This window comes from Dipodomys merriami, unplaced genomic scaffold (genome assembly GCF_024711535.1).
Source record: "Dipodomys merriami isolate MVZ:Mamm:240054 unplaced genomic scaffold, mDipMer1.0.p SCAF_2, whole genome shotgun sequence".
NCBI lineage: Eukaryota > Metazoa > Chordata > Mammalia > Rodentia > Heteromyidae > Dipodomys > Dipodomys merriami.
In genome coordinates, this window is record NW_027203381.1 from 8688326 (window position 1) to 8705210 (window position 16885).

General features: G+C 35.2%; 1 protein-coding gene across 1 annotated transcript in view; it reads right to left on the reverse strand.

The window, feature by feature from the left end:
- Positions 1-16885, reverse strand: part of Phlpp1 (PH domain and leucine rich repeat protein phosphatase 1) — a 171761-nt gene that overhangs the window by 28856 nt on the left and 126020 nt on the right. Inside the window, exons 7-10 of the mRNA XM_070028994.1 lie at positions 10727-10929; positions 9012-9072; positions 7354-7449; positions 2734-2889 (exon numbers count right to left, since the gene is read on the reverse strand). Coding sequence (XP_069885095.1) covers positions 2734-2889; positions 7354-7449; positions 9012-9072; positions 10727-10929 — 516 coding nt within the window. The remainder of the gene's footprint in view (positions 1-2733; positions 2890-7353; positions 7450-9011; positions 9073-10726; positions 10930-16885) is intronic.

Consider the following 16885-nt stretch of genomic DNA (forward strand, 5'->3'; position numbering starts at 1 on the left):
CCCCTGCCCATCTGTTGATGACAACCAAGTATCTGAAACTTTTCTGGAGTTTTTGCCAAGAAAATCCTTAACTCAAGAAAATCCACCACCCAAGAAGTGGTGGTACATACCTGTAATCACAGTACTGAGAAGTCACAGGTGGAAGGACGAGGCCAGCCTGGGCTAACAGGAAGACCCTATCCTCAACAAACAAACAAAACATTCTCAACTCAAAACAAAATCAGGTAATTGAGTTGTAAAACCCAGGTTAAAATATTTGCCAGTTTACCCAGGAGACCCAAACCTGCCCCTATTTAAGACACAAAATCAGTCAACTTCACAGCAATATAGGCTCCATCATACTTCACATCTGTCTGTAGTTCTGAGTTGCAAAGCTTATCACTTTTTTTTTTTTTTTTTTTTTTGTCGGTCATGGCCTTGAGGCTAGCACTCTACCACTTAAGCTACAGCACCACTTCCATCACTTATTTTTATATTTGAAATTCATTTATTTTGATCATATAATTGTCTATATTTATGTGATAGAGAATAACAATCCAATGCATCTACAACACGCTCAATGAGCTGCTGCTTTCTGAAAAGCAAGTCAAAATAAATAATACTCAAAGATGAATTCGGAGAGCAATATGGTATACAAGTTTTAGTAAAATGGCCTCAAGTTTTCAAAGGAAAATGAAGAATTTACTAAAGTCATCTAATTTAAATTTGATTCATCTCTTATTTGATTACTAAATGCTTTCTGGCCAACAGAAACAGCAGATTAATACGCACTATTCTGTAATACTTACTAGACACTATCATGCAATTAAAACTGTGAGATTGATTTTAGTAAGATTCAGATCAAGTGAACACTCTCAAGACTGCACCCACAAATACATTTTCCTGTCAGTTCTCTCAAGAGACTCGTGCTTGAAAGCATGAACTAAACCCTTTTAACATTCAAGACCTTCCCTTGGGTTATTTAATTCAAAACAAAACTGATAACAATAGCTTGTCACAAAAATATATTTTAAAAAAAGTATGAGCATTTTTTTAAAGATTTGTCTTATGGAGCAAACCCAGTAGAAGGAAATAAAGTTGCATTAAAGTCTGAAGCTACTTACTAAATACAAACAGCAATTGCTGTACTTACTGTACAACAACAAAGCAGGCTTTCTTATACCATTAACCTAGATATATGCCAGACTAACCTTCTTGTCCAAGTCTTCTCTTTTAAGCCATTTTTAAATAATGCTTTATTGGGTAGCTATTTCAAACTTTGCATTAGAGTGTAAGCTTGTTGAGGGTAATATCACTCATTTTCAATGTTTGTCAGAAGACAAACTTACTGATCAATATGATGTTGGCTCTGTTAAGCCATAAACTAACACAAATCACCACTGAAATCACCTGTCAGTTTCAAAGGCTCCTTCCTTTAAAGTTATTGTTAATGTTACAAATGTCGTATTTTCTGGGCCAGCCTGCTTCAATTAAGGTTAGTATTATTTTATTCTTTCTCTAAAACTCATCAGAACAAATACATAATGCCCATACATTTTCCTGAATGTGAATTATGTCTAAATAAAGATTATACAATAAATTTTATGAAAATTAGGTAGATAAAACCTCCATTACCTAGGTTGTTGAAAGTGGTAAGTAAGTAGCAAAGTCAACCTATTTAAGCAGCAGTTTGGTAGAAATACTTTAAAAAGTTACAATGTTATATAATGTCTAATAATTAAAATAATTTAAAGTGCTTTAAAAAAGAGCTAATCCCATCTCTCCCTAATCCTATCTATTTTAATCCTTGAGTTTTTTGCAACCCAACTGCTACTATGCTAAAGAAGTAGCTACTTATTTGTTAAAAAACAAAAGCTGAGGAATACATATTCCTAAACATTTGCTTTCTGATCATTTCCTTTTCTCTCACAAACTAAAATTCACTAAACCCTTATTGCAAAATTCTACTATGGCAGAAAAGCATTTAGCATGCTCTGTCCTCCTATCAAGTCCTTCAGAGGCTGGCAGATTTCCTCCTCTACTGGCCCTAAGTTTCTAATTGCATTAGTCTAGTTAGAGAAATCTCATAACTTAACTGTGGGGATTTCTGGCTAAATGCTTTTTGGTTGGCATTCCTAGTTTATATTGTTCATGAAAGCAATGCTTTCCTTGAACCCCTTTTTTAGTGGTTCACTTCATATTTTAATTTGTCTTGTTGCATTACTAGAAATATTTCAGCTAATATAATCATTCCTTTTCAAATAGCAGGCTCTATTTGAATAGTGTAACAACATAAACAAAATAAGAAAATTATTTTAAAAATTGCTTAATTATGAGAGGAAAACTGATAAAGGATTGATAATAACAGCTAAGCAAATAGGAAAACCCATCTCTGTCACATAGTCATAGTATGGGAAAGTAGGAAAAGCAAGTACTAACATAATTAATTAATCTAAGCCTAAAGTGGCCTGTAAAGTTTTGACTATGTAGCTGTACTCCAGTACACTTCTCATCCTGTGGTTTATGTACATTCCACAATAAATGCTTATGCACAATGTAACAACCTTCCCTGGGCAGAGAGCAATGAAACTAGTAAAGAATGTATGGTATGATCACAGTCCCATTTCCTACCAATGGTAAGAGGAGTGGCTGACAAAAACCTAGGATAGATATCTAGATAATCAGAAAAATGGTCTTAGATTACAGAAGACAAGAGAGATTCAGATGACTACACCAAACAGACAAATCTCTTACCTGTCGGCTTTCATGAGAAGGTTAGGAGGTAGCTCAACGAGCTGGTTGTGTTGCACATCTAAGACCTCTACTGAGGTTCTTTCTAGCCTTTCAGGCAGCCTTGTCAATTGGTTGTGTCCTGCTAGCAATTTCCGGAGACTGCTGTTACAAAATAAGCTGTACAAAAGGACAAAAAACAGAAGCAATTTTCTTAAAACTAATTTGAGATTAAGATTAGAAAATGAATGAAAGATTTAAACTTTCCTCTAACATCATACAGCCATTCAGAGCAACTAACAAGCTAATTTGAATATACACTTGAGGATGTTTATATTTTAATATGTTCTACACTTAAAATAGAAGGTGGGATCTAGGAGTTGGTAGCTGTAATTACCTATACCCTTAGCTATTCAGGAGGCTGAGATCTGAGGATCATGATTTGAAGCCACTCAGGACAAGAAAGTCCATAAGACTTACCTTAAAAAAACAAAAACAAAAACAAAAAACGTGCCAAGAAATCTAGAAGTAGAGCTGTGGCTCAAGTGGTAGGGCACTAGCCTTGAGCAAAAAATCCTGGCACACACACACAAACAAAAAAAGGGATGGGGGAGACTATGCAAAGGAATATTGAACAAAGCTCTACTTAGTAAGAAACAAGTTTCACAAAGTCAGTGAAGAGATCAGTCTATTTTAAACTCACAAGGTAAGTTGTAAAGGTTGTACACTTTGCCAAGGTAGGGTATACATTATGTATATAACTCAACAATGATTTGTTTTACTCACACTGAATCTAAATAAATACAGCTGAGCAATCTTTACATAAAGGATCAACATTAAATAAAGGATTCTTCTATCCAACTGAATTTATGAAACTGAAAAATATTCCAGTTTTGCTTAGATATATTTTATAATCCTAATCATTTCTCCCTTTGCTCATCAATCTGTATATTTTGGGGTTAACTTTGATTTAATCCTTCACAAAGTAGATATTCCCTCTTAAAGAGACTGAAATGCATTAATAGATTGTGTTCTTGGGAGCCTTGAAAGTTTGGCTATATTTCTTCAAAGCATTATGATGAATACTGGCTAATCTAATGTAAATCAACATTATGACCATCTCAAAGATTAAAACAGGCCCTGACTTTAAACACAGATATCTAAGGGCTGTGGAAAAGGCCAGGTAATAATTTATCTCACTATTATTATCTCACTATTCATTTACATTGCTAAAGAAAGAGGCTTCCTCATCTACCTCCTGTTTTATAATGTATCTATCAATCTACCTACCTATCTACACATTCTATATATAATATATAATATATATGATGCACACTTATCCATTAGGAATGGCTAAATCAATTTAACACACATTTCATTGCCTGCTTATCATTTTTTTGGAAAGAACATTTAAAATATACTGTTTACAGATTTTCAAAAACATACTGCACTATTTCATTAACCACAGCCATCACATTTTTACAAAGACTCATTGAACTTATATATAACTGAAAATTTGGAACTTTATATCCACAATTGTAAAAAATCACGCACATATTAGTACAACTTTATTTACTCAGAACTAGATTCTTTGCTTACATGGATGCTAGTAACCTGTCTCAGCCCTTGACAGCATGGGCCCCACCATTAAAGATATCTAAATTTGCAGGTTTAGCTCTCAATGTAACAGGACAGATGATTTATGCAGGTCAATTGTAGTTATGCTGTCACAGGAAGTCTCTGGAATGTTCTCTCCAACTCAGTAACTCAAATTTTGCTCATGATATTGCACGTATTTTTAATATGTAAGACAAGGATGAAAAAAATTTCCTTTTTTTTTTTTGTAGTATTGAACTTAAGGGTTTGGGCTTACTAGTCTGGTGCTCTTAACACGAGCTTATCTCTAGCCCTGCTTTTTCACTGCTTATTTCAGAGGTAGAGTCTAATGAGTATTTCTCCCTGGGCCAGCTTCTAACCCTGTTCGTCCAGATCTCAGCCTCCTGAACAGCTAGTATTATAAGTGTGAGCCAACTGTGTTCAGCAAAAAGACGCTTTAATTTTTCTTTCTTTTTTTTTGCCAGTCATGGGGCCTGAACTCTGGGTCTGGGCGCTGTCCCTCAGCTCTTCAGCTCAAGGCTAGCGCTCTACCACTTTGAGCCACAGAGCCACTTCCAGCTTTTTCTGCTTATGTGGTGCTGAGGAATCAAACCCAGGGCCTCATGTAGTGGAAGGCAAGCTCTCTACCGCTGAGCCACTTTCTTAGCCCGATGCTTTAATTTTTCAAAATTAAAAAATGCATGTTTGGGGCTGGGAAAGTAGCTCAGCGGTAGAGTGCTTGCCTCACATGCATGAGGCCCTGGGTTCGATTCCTCAGCACCACATAAACAGAAAAGGCTAGAAGTGACACTGTGGCTCAAGTGGTAGAATGCTAGCCTTGATCTGAAGAGCTTAGGGACAGTGCCCAGGTCTAGCATTCAAGCCCCACGACCAATCAAAAAAAAAAAATGCCTGTTTGATCAACTATAGAATGAGTAATAGGTTAATTATCAGATTAAATTCAATTATTGTATATTCTAAGCACAAAAATATTTTTTTCCATTAGAATACATCTCTACTTCTAAATAAGAATCCCTCTTGTTTAACCTTTCACATAGTTCACTTAAAGTTTAAATATTAAAACAATTCTACTAAAGCTTTGTTTTGTATGAATATTATGTTAATAATAAAGCCAATACCAAGTTTATACCATAAAAACAATACATATTAGATTTTGTCCATATTTAAAATAATACACACTGAGAACCACTTTAAATTCTTGAACAATAAAGCATTTAGCATTTTCCTTGAATGAGATTTGTTTAGATGACCTAAAAACTGCACAGCCAATCTAAGTAAAATACCAGTTATCTTCTATTTATTTACATGTGCGTATGTGTATGTTTACATGTAGAATATTCTCTTGTAGCCTCTAAAAAAACAACAACAACAAAGGCCTTAGTTCCTAACATACTATTTAGTAGATAGAGGGATCCCAAGCAGGGATATTAAGAGAAACAGGAAGAAAGAGAATAGTAAACTTTTTTTCCTAATGTTTTTCTCTAGTAATAGTCGCCATTTTTATTTTAGGTGTTCCCCTTCTAAAAGTGTTGGGTATGTGACACACACACTCACACATACTCATAGCAGTCTTCTAAATAATGATGACTAGCTAAAAAAGCCCTAAACCACCTAAAAACTCAAAACATAGTGTTCTAGGGCAGAAAACGTTTCAAATTTACAAGTACAATGTATGGCTAAAGAAGAAAGAAAAATTAACAGATCTTTATAGACACTGAAAAGCTCTCCTTTATGAGAGCTATATTCTAACAATATTACCAACAGAAATATAATGAAAGCCACACATGTAATTTTAAACTCTCTAGTAGCCTCTTTAAAAGAGAAAAAGAATTCTTATAGTACACTTTAGTTGATCCACTATGCATAAAATAATATTTTATGATGTGATTAATCTATATCATTCATATGTTGCATGGAGTATAGTTTCATGCTTATAGAATCAGTCACATTCCAGGTGCTCAGTAGCCACTTGTAACACATATACTATGATTATCATCGTCATTCCTTTCTGAAAACAGAGGAGTAATAATTACATACCTGTAAAGATGATGTAAAAGCAACCTAAAGTAAAAATCCAGCTAAAGTACAAAGGTTCACTAAGAAATTACAAAAGAGTGACATACTTTTGCCGTATTTTCATTGAGATATTAAGACTGTGCACTGACCAAAATAACTGACTTTCTCTATTATGTGACTGGCTAGAAATGTTCAAAAACTGAATCTAAATTAGGGTGGACATTGGCCATGAGTGACGACCTAAATTAGACAAAATTAAAATTCATATCCTTGATCACATCAACTCTCTTTCTAATGAATGTTCAGCAGCCACATGGGGCTAGAGGACCTCAGTGGACATCACAGACAAACAGTTCCGTCATCGCTGAAGAAGGTACAAGATAGCCCTGGTGGTTATGAACTGCTGGCTAGTCCAATGGCTCAGTGATACTTTGTATCATAATTAGTCAACCTGAAAATATGGTCTATATATTGATGGAAATTAGATTCCATCATTCAGCTATTATGAAAATCTTTCCATTAAAATGGACATCATAAAGAAAAAAATAATAACAAAGAGTAAGGGAAAATAAGGAAGAGAAAGTCTTGGATTTCCTACTCTGAATTTCAAAAACAAAGAAAAAAGAGAATCTTGTTTGCTCTTCCAAAGATTAATGATCGATTGTTCTGCCACTACCCCAATACCAAAGTTATACTCCAGAGAAAACAAAAATTGCTTATGGGTAAGAGAGACATGTTAAAAGAAAGTTCCCAAGGGTGAACCACTCATATCATTGTTGAATTCCTAAACCTTTATTTTGTTTAAAATATTCCACCAAACAGCTCTGTCCAATTTTTAACCATCTGCTTGAGTATCTAAGCCTTGCTGTACTCTTTACTCCATGGAGACAAGACAACACTAAACAAGTTTTTTAAATGCAAACTCTTTTAGGGGTTCATTATAATATACTAAATCAGCATTTTTACTGCACTTATATTTTCACATTTTCTACCTTGATCTGTAATACTCACCGGGCAGGAAGTTCACATATTTGATTATGGCCAATATCCAGAACTTCTAACTTTCGGCTTTCACATACCCACTCAGGCACATTTTCTAAGTGGTTCCTAAATATAAGAAATATAAATTATTAATTAAATTTTGTCTCAAATATGGTTTTAAGCTCTAAATAACTACAAAGAACTAATAAAACTTTGAGTTTATGTATCAAAAAATACATGCATTATTTTACAAACAAGATGAATTACAACAGGAAAAATAAAGAAAGAACATAAACACACCATTTGCATCATCTTTCAAGTTTAAGAAATTCTAGTTCCCAGAATGGGCATATGGACCCATGCAAGTTTAGAGAGTGGTGTTGTCTACTGAAATAAACAGGCAAGCAAATCAAATCCATGTATACTTCCAGTTATATTACAAACAGTCAAATGGGCTAAGTGCAGTGGCTCAAGCCTATAATCTTAGCTACTTGGGAGACAGAGATCAAAGGTTGTAATTAAAAGTCATCCCACATCCAAAAAATAAAAATAAAAAACAACAATTTCCAAGATCCTATCATGACTGGTAATAAGTACTAAATAATAAATATAATTTTATAATAAAATTAAAAATAGTAGCAATTCTCCCAATAGTTAAATATTGTTACACAACTATGATTCAGTGTATTATTAAAATAACTAAAATTCTTTGTATGAACCATTACACTGCAGTTGTAATTACAATGTAGGGACACAGTAACAAACATACCAGAAATTTATACATTGACATGACTTAATGGTTGCTACTTTGTAGGAGCCACAGGCTCTCACATGTTCCAAAATTTGGGATATTTCTCTTGTAGTTTACTTAAAATAAGCTTCACTTTTAATGTGCTAACAATTGAGGTTCAAATTGTGTAAATACATGCTATACACAAGAATCATATATTTGTGTCATTAGAAAAAAATCTATAACAATATATGTGGCCACTTGAATAAATATACTACAGAAGGTAAAATGGTCTGTTTACCAAAAAATGAGATAATGTAACTGAAAAGGCTTACATGGTAATTTTTTAAGTGTTTTGGCAAGGAAATAGATGCACAAAATAACAAAGGGGTAAACAAAATAATAGTATTCCAGGGAAACACATAAGACATGATTAATATAATTAAAAAGCTATTGGGCCTTCAAGTCATGATTCTCAACTCACTAGACTTTCAACCCATAATTTGCCATCCAAATTGGTTCCAGGGCTCAGTGGCAGAATGTATTCCTAGCATGCATGAGACCCTGGGTTCAAACTCCAGCACAGGGGAAAAAACTGGTGTCCAATATAACACCTTAGTTCTTCTTTAAACTACAGTACACAATGCATTTTAATGGAAATACATGAAGCACTTAGGAGAAGAGCTGTGATGTAAGCAGTCTTATTAAATAGTTAAGAGTTTGTTTTACAGTGTCCCTGTGGATATAAAATTCAGGTTTACCTTAAGGTGAACTTTTTTGCTAGTGAAACATGAAAGTGCTATTCCTAAAAGTATATCATATTTTTAAAGAATAAAACTACTACATTTCACTTTTATTAGTTACCCCTAAAGCCTTAAAAAACCCTTTATATACTCAGAATCATTTAAATAACTTCTGAGTAGATCTGGAACTAATACTCTGAGATTTGTTTTCTTACCTTGAAACATCCATATAAGAAAGATAATTTGGAACTGGGTAAACATCGAGTTGAACAAGTTCTAAGAGGAAGAGAAAAACCCACAAAAACATTACTGTCCAATTGACACTTTTTGCATGCAGAGTATCATTATTGTGCCTTATCTACTGTGTATGTTATTTAGAAACAACAATATTGTCCAACTTTGAAACTGTAGGAAAGTAAAGGTAATTTCTACCTTTAACGACAAGATTTTATGAAAGGGTTGAAATAAGCCATTCATTCCAATTTCTTATTTTCCTTTTTCATTTACTGTGTATCTCTTTCTAAATGTGCTAAACTGTATCCCAATAGTATCATTTTTTTAACACTCAGGTTTCCACCCATAAAACCAAAGAGATCTTGTCTTTTGCCTTCCTTACTCTACTGAAACAGCCCTCTCTGGAGAGCCACAAATTACTTCTTCATTCAAGTCTGAAAACTCTTCTTCCAAACTTTATGAAATGTTACACTATTGTTCACCAAGAACTTTGTTCATTAGGGAACTTTCTAAAATGTTCTGCTGTGCTAAACCCTTGTCACACAGTTGCTTGTTAGCTTCTATCTGGTTGTGCACTCTGCGCAGCTATGAGGAACTTGTAGATGCATTTGTGGTACCAACTCTCCTCTCTCTTCCATTTATCTTATATTCATAGTTTCTAATATCTACCTCAGAGTAGATGAACTGAAAATCAGCATCTGTAGCCCTGGCTACAACTCCCAGGAAGCTCATCTCATTAACCTAAGATAGTGGACTAGCTCTTCTCCCATAATGCATCTGTACACTGCTTTCACATTAGCAGTCTGAAAACATCATTTCTATCACATGTCTCCTCCTAAGAACGTTTCCCTGTGTCTTTATAGCTTACTGTCATAGGGTTGAAATTTCATCATCTAACTCCAAACCATACATTCTATAATTACTTCTACTAATTAATTCTACAGATTCACAATTCTGTCTTCTCTCAACTGCTAAATAAGTGACATTCAGATCTTTTTTCCTCCCATTTTATATGCTCCAGCGATCTAAATCCTATAATCTTTCAGCCAAACCTTAAAGTTTGGATAATTTTTCAGTGAGATGACAATAAGAATAGTGTAGTTAATAAATGTTAATCAATTACAACTTGTATAATACATGCTTTTATTCAGTTTGTTAACTGAAGGGCACTGAGTTTTCCACCTTAGTAAATATGTGCCATATGACATTTGCTCTTTTTTTTGGAAATATCACAATTTTTATATACTGAGGAAGAGATCTTATTAGATGATTAAAACTCTTGCTTTATGGTATCGGTAAATACATAATTCAGGTTTATCTTAAGGTATGTTTGGTTTGTGAATGGAACATATGTCCTGAACAGAGCCCACACCAGGCTTTCTCTTTACACCAGGTAAAGAGAAAGGTTCCAGGCTACTATCTTAACAAGGTAGCTCCCCAAATCGTTCATTATATCTCCTTACTTTAACAGGAAAAACAGATCAATGTGGAAATGATTTATCTAAATATCACAGTATTTTAAAAGTGGCCCAGCAAAATCTTCCTTTTTATTTCTTTAAATACTAACCTAGAATGCCCCTATGATTGTTATCATGGATAAAACTGACACTTATTTTAATGAAGATGAGTAAAGTAGAGAGGATGGCCATGAGAAAATAGATCTGCTTTGATGTTGACATGTTCACATGTTACATACCATTAGAGGAGGCATAGAGTGCTTTTAGGAAATAGCCACAAATGTTTAATGTCACCAATTGATTCCTTTCACAGTGCAGAACTTCGATGTTGTTGAAAATCATAGCATCTAGATCACCAAGTTTATTGTCTCGTAGGTCCAGCTGAGTAACATGTTGCAGAAACTCTACTTCATCTGATACAAGCTTCTTAATTATGTTCAGTCTTTCAGAGAAAAGGACATAAATAGAAACTACAATTAACTGCATGCTATAAACAATTTTCTACACTCTAACATGCTGGGGTGATGTGAAAGGATTCATGTCTCACTGCATTAGTTTTCCTTAACTTCTTTAATTTCAGCATATGGCCTTGTTTAACTGGCCAGATTCACTGGATGGATATTTTTAGTTATAATTCCAAGAGGTCTGAGACTTCATAATATATTAAACCATGAAGTCTGGAAGAAGAACAAGCATATTGATATCTTAATTCATTTTCAAAAGGAAAATAAAAATCCATTTAGGCATCTATCTCCAAAGAATTAGGTTGTGAAATTCCTGATTCCATACTTGTAGTGACAAAGGAAAACAAATGGTATTAAACATACTGCAATTTCATTGAATATTTAAGGAAGGAGAGATATGAACAGTCAAGGAATACAGAATTAAGAGGTCAATATGGAAACAAATAATGAATGAGTAGTACAAAGAATGGGAACAACAGAGATGGAGGTAAGTATAGGACTGACAACTAAAGCTAACTCTATTTGTGAACTACTAAATCAAAGAGAAATACTAAATCAAAGAGAAAAGAGTAGGAAATATTGAAAATGGGCAGTCAGCATTCACTAAAATGAAAGATACCAATTAGGATCATCAATTCTAGGAGAGAGTAAGACATAGGGAAAAACTAGGCATGAAAACCAGTGAACTGACTTAAGTTGATATGGTAACATGCCACAAGACAACTAGTAACAGGGACTAGGAACCAATATAACAAAGATAAATTTAGCTTAAAATTTTTCTCCAGAATAAAGATGAAATCTTAACTCTTAGTTTAGTGGACTATGACTAAACTTTTTTAAAGGTAATTTTATTATTATTAAGATGTTAATACTAAGAGGGGTTACAATTTCATAATTCAGGTAATATATATGTTTCTCTTTTAGACAATGTCACCCCTTTCCTCTTTCCCAGTTTCCCGGTCCCATCCCTGCCCCAAGTTCCACAGTTCACTTTCACAGTGTATACTGAATACCATGTATACTGAATACTGCATTTGTTCACTCTTCCTCCCTCCCTTTCTGTGATCCCCTTTGCCCTCCTTAAAAAACCAAAAAAAAAGGCATGTAGGGGGTGGGGTGGGGAGTCAGACAAGCATACACACACAGCACCACCAACATAAAATAATCCATGTTTCCATTTCCTGGAATTCGTTTTAATAATTCATTTTAATAGTATTTTAAGTGTTCAGGAGAGTTACGCCTTTGGGTTCCTCCCCTACTGGTATCCTCCCTTCCTATCAGCAAATTTAAAATTGAAAAAATAATAGTAATAACAAAGCCCCTCTTTACTTTTCATTACAAAGCCAATGAAGTGTGTAGATCCTTTAACTGAAGAGAACTGATACTTATTGGATGGAGTTTAGGAAAAGACTAAACATTCTCTGTAATGAGTTTCTATCCTTCAAAAAAAAATAAAACAATAAATTATTGAGAGTGGTAGCATAAAACACAAGGATGAGTGACAGCATAGAGCTAGAATCTGCCAACATATGGCTTCTTCAAATATCCACAAAGATGATGTTTTCTGGCTCTTTTTATTTTTTGTTCTAGGCTTGAAGATTTAAAAATTGGCCTCAACCCAGCAATTTGCCTATTTCCAAATGTTCACTAGATAAGTAGAATGTGTACACAGAAGAAAAAAAGAATTTCATTTTGGAGACAATAGACAGCAGGAACAAAAAAATGTTCCATGTTTTCCCCAAACTACACTTTGAATAATCTTCCTACACGGTATTATCATCTTCATTTAAAATAGCATCGATTCACACCACTTCACTGTACTAATAAAATGAAAATAAAAGTAATGGTCTAAGCAGGAGACAAAATAAAATGTAAGAGGAGTTACCTTCATACTGTTTACCTTAAATTGCCAACACTTAAATATCACACGTTTTTGAGGACAGCCAGTAACACACCTGTTTAGGATAATCATGGGTGGGAGGGTACTCAGAGACTCACATTTGCTAGGCAAGCACTCTACCCATTGAGACATACTGCTAACCATTTTGAGGTTGGTTACTCTTCAAGATAAGGTCTTATTTTTATGTCCAGGTCAATCTGGAATGTGGTTCGCATATTTATACTTCCCAGAATTGCTGGGATGACAGGGGTATGACATCTCATCCAGCCATCGATGAGAACTGAGACTCTAAAACTTGTGGGGTTTTTTTTGGCCAATCCTGAGCTTGAACTCTTGAGCCTGGGTGCCATCCCTCAGCTCCTTTTGCTCAAGGCTAGCACTCTACCACTTGAGCCACAACTCCATTTCCAGCTTTTTCTACAATTAATTGGAGGTGAGAAGTCTCACAGCCTTTCCTATCTGGGCTGGCTTTGAACTGTGATCCTTAGATCTCAGCCTCAGCCTCCTCAGTAGCTAGGATTATAGGTATGAGCCACTGGTAGGTTTTGGTTGGATTGGAACTTTGATTCTCCACTCTCTGCCTCCCAAATAACTAAGATTACAGACTTAAGCCAAGTGATTGGCTTATGATAAACTTTTTAAGAGATAAAATGTAATTAAAATTCACTTCCATACAAGCATTTTATTTCATAAACCTTCACTGAGGCAGTGCTGGTCTGCATATTACGTTCTAGCCCCAGATGTCTGCTTAACACTGTATAGATGACCATGACCAAACCATCTAACTCTCTGAGCTTCGTTTCATCTGTGGAATTTGGAAAATACCTTTCTTGTCCTGAAAAATATGAGTTCTGTGTAAAAATGTGAAGGGCTATGGTAATGATGACAGCTGATGGCTTTGTGATGGTAAGTATTTTTCAAATGATTTTGTAATGTTTGAGAATCTGATATACTTCAAAACATTCAATACAGGAAGTACAAGTACATGGTTAAGTGCTATAATGACATAAGAACATAGAGAATGTTCAAAAAAGATGCTGTGGAAAAGGAAACATCTGAATTCCCCAGTAAAATTGAATTTAAGATATGCATGGTAGAAGAAAATCAGTCCACAGTGGCGACTGTACTGAAGAGTACAGGAAGAGTTGATGTCTAAGTGCAGGATTAAGGGGAGAGGTCATATGGTGAAGAAGGTAATCAGTCAATATTTATCAAGGACTATTCCTACAAAGTGCTAGTACTGGGGGCTCAAGGATAAATGAGCAATGTTCAAATTATCTATGGTGATAGAGCTATTTTCTAAATTTCTAATTTATCACAGACTGCCATACGTTCCTGTGACACAGGACTGTACATAGATTACATTCCATATGACTCACCATGCAAGTCTAACAATGCCCTCACTAGTCAGTTCCCTGTACAATGAGATGAATCTATTAAAAAAGCACTTGGATTCTGTGACAATGTCAAGTCATAACACATATCTAAAAGATGAGTCTCAATTTCTACACACAGTGGAAAAGTGGCAAATATGTGGCATGCCAGCTCAGGCTGAAGGACCAGACCTGAGCACCCTAAGACAGAGCCTCACCCTTATATGCTAGTGAGCAGAAAGAAAATATGTATGCTTGAATGCCCTGAATTAGAGAACTACAGCTCTGAGCAGGATTGTGCCTGCTTGAGAGGCTGAACAAAGGAAATAAATGGCTCAACAATGAAAATGGAAAAGAAGAGATGAGAGAAAGTGGTATGAAAGAACTAATTCAATCTAGTAGATAAGATGTGTAACCAAAAGTTCTGTGTAGGGATAACCATGAAGTGGTATTACTATAAGCAAAAAAAGAAAACAACTGGCTGAGTAAAGAAAGAAACTGGGCTGTTTCACACGTATTTGGTTAAATATGTCATTGGGGGGGGGGGATCTGGTTGTGGGGTCTGATCTCTAGGCCTGGGTGCTGTCCCTCAGCTCTTCAGCTCAAGGCTAGCGCTCTACCACTTGAGCCACAGCGCCACTTCTGGCTTTTTTCTTTTTGCTTATGTGGTGCTGAGGAATCGAACCCAGGACCTCTTGCATGCAAGGCAAGCGCTCTACCACTGAGCCACCTTCCCAGCCCCTGGTTAAATATGTCAATAGGGAAAAAGCAAGGAGAACTGCTCCAGCTGGCAGCTGAAATGAAACTGGTCCCAAAGTGATAAAGAAGAACTAGGAGAAATATTGGAGAATAATTAGCATCAAGACAAAAGGTGGGAGAGGAAGGCCCAGAGAATATGCAACCATGAAGGCAGAAAATATAGACAGAGAAGAGATTAAGGAAAGAGAATTGGGCAGTACTTGCACTGAAGGAGATGATAGTTAATAATGCCAAAGAGGTAATAACAGACTCAAAGAACATCAAAAGCAAAGAAAAGAATATAAGAAAACTAATCACTTTTAATCTGGTGAAGGAAACCCAATCAATAACATTAGTCTTTCACTTAGAAACACTAAGTAAAACTCCTCCTTAAGTAACTTCCACTAGAATCAATTTAAAGTACTAGGGCAGAATTATACACAAAACTGATCAGATTTTTTTCCCTCCTTAGCTTTGGGGTGTACTCAGAATCATTCAATGTTTATAGAATGTTGAATGTCTATTCTGATACTTACCCACCATATACATATCTAATGTCATTTATATCTAATATAACTTAAAAAGACGCAAGTTAGAACTAGAAACGTGAAGAATTTCTAATACTTTTTATAAGAATTATTATTTCTAGACATATTAGATTAATAAAGCTAAGCCAGATCAGGAAGAATGATTTCTTTTTACTTGCAGTAAGTATCCTGTAAGAGAAATCATTTCATGTTTGTACCTGAGATTACTGTAACCTATCACCCTTGGCTCTTAAGAACTTAATTTCTGGAACATGATAGGTTTCAAAATCCAAGTGACTCAGAGGTAAATCATGATAACAGTTTTGAAAGAAAGTTAACAAAAGTGTCAGCTCCTATTCTGAAAGGTTCTCAAAGTCAGAATAATGATAAATGATAACAATTACACTTTCCCAAATTAAGATTTTTAGTGACAAGATTGATTCATTCATTCTGTGGAACGGCAAAGTCAAACTATTTTTTGTGGGAGCAGTATGTGTGAATTCTACAGGTTAAACCACAGTAAAGGAGAAGAGAAGAAAGAAAGGATGATACTACTTTAGGTTAATGACTCTGGAAGAGTATGAGTGAGGGCCTGTGGTTAGCCACAGAAAGGACAGTGGATAGTGAAGCAAGGACAGACCCACCTTTGACAAATACAGTGCAAAGTTGCCAAGGTCAGCTAAGCAGGTTTCAGAGAGGGGACGAGTTCTCAGTCAGGTAGTACTAATAGTACTAGGAGTGCTAAACAATTTAACTCCATATCTCTCCACAACTCTGAATTAGGTTCTGCTAGTAACTCTAATTTACAGATGAGAACACAGAGGCACAGAAATTAAAATAACTTACCAAAGATTTAACATGGCTAGGAAGCAGGCATCAATCTTTAAGTAGTAGGAGAATTAATTGTTGAAAAAGTATCAAATTGGACTAGATAGTATTAAGGGGTAACCTCTAAATGATGTTCTGTAAGAACTTGAGTAATGATAGGCTCTTACTTCCTTAGAAAGAGAAATTTTATGAAATGTCCTTCTTTAATGGTTCTCCATGCATTAGAAACTAAGCCTGAGCTTTGCTTGCAGTTGGGGTTTACTGTGATCATATACAAAATACAAGTCTTCTGTTTTTGCAAGGAGGCTTCTGATTCGTGGCTGTAGCCAAAATTTTGGTCTAACAGATTATGGATTTTATATTTGTGTAAGGAATAGTAAAATGGGCTGGGAAGGTGGCTCAGTGGTAGAGTGCTTGCCTTGCATGCATGAGGCCCTGGGTTCGATTCCTCAGCACCACATAAGCAGAAAAAAACAGAAGTGGCGCTGTGACTCAAGTAATAAGATTGCTGCTAGCCTTGAGCTGAAGAGCTGAGGGACAGACCCAGGCCCAGAGTTCAGGTCCCACA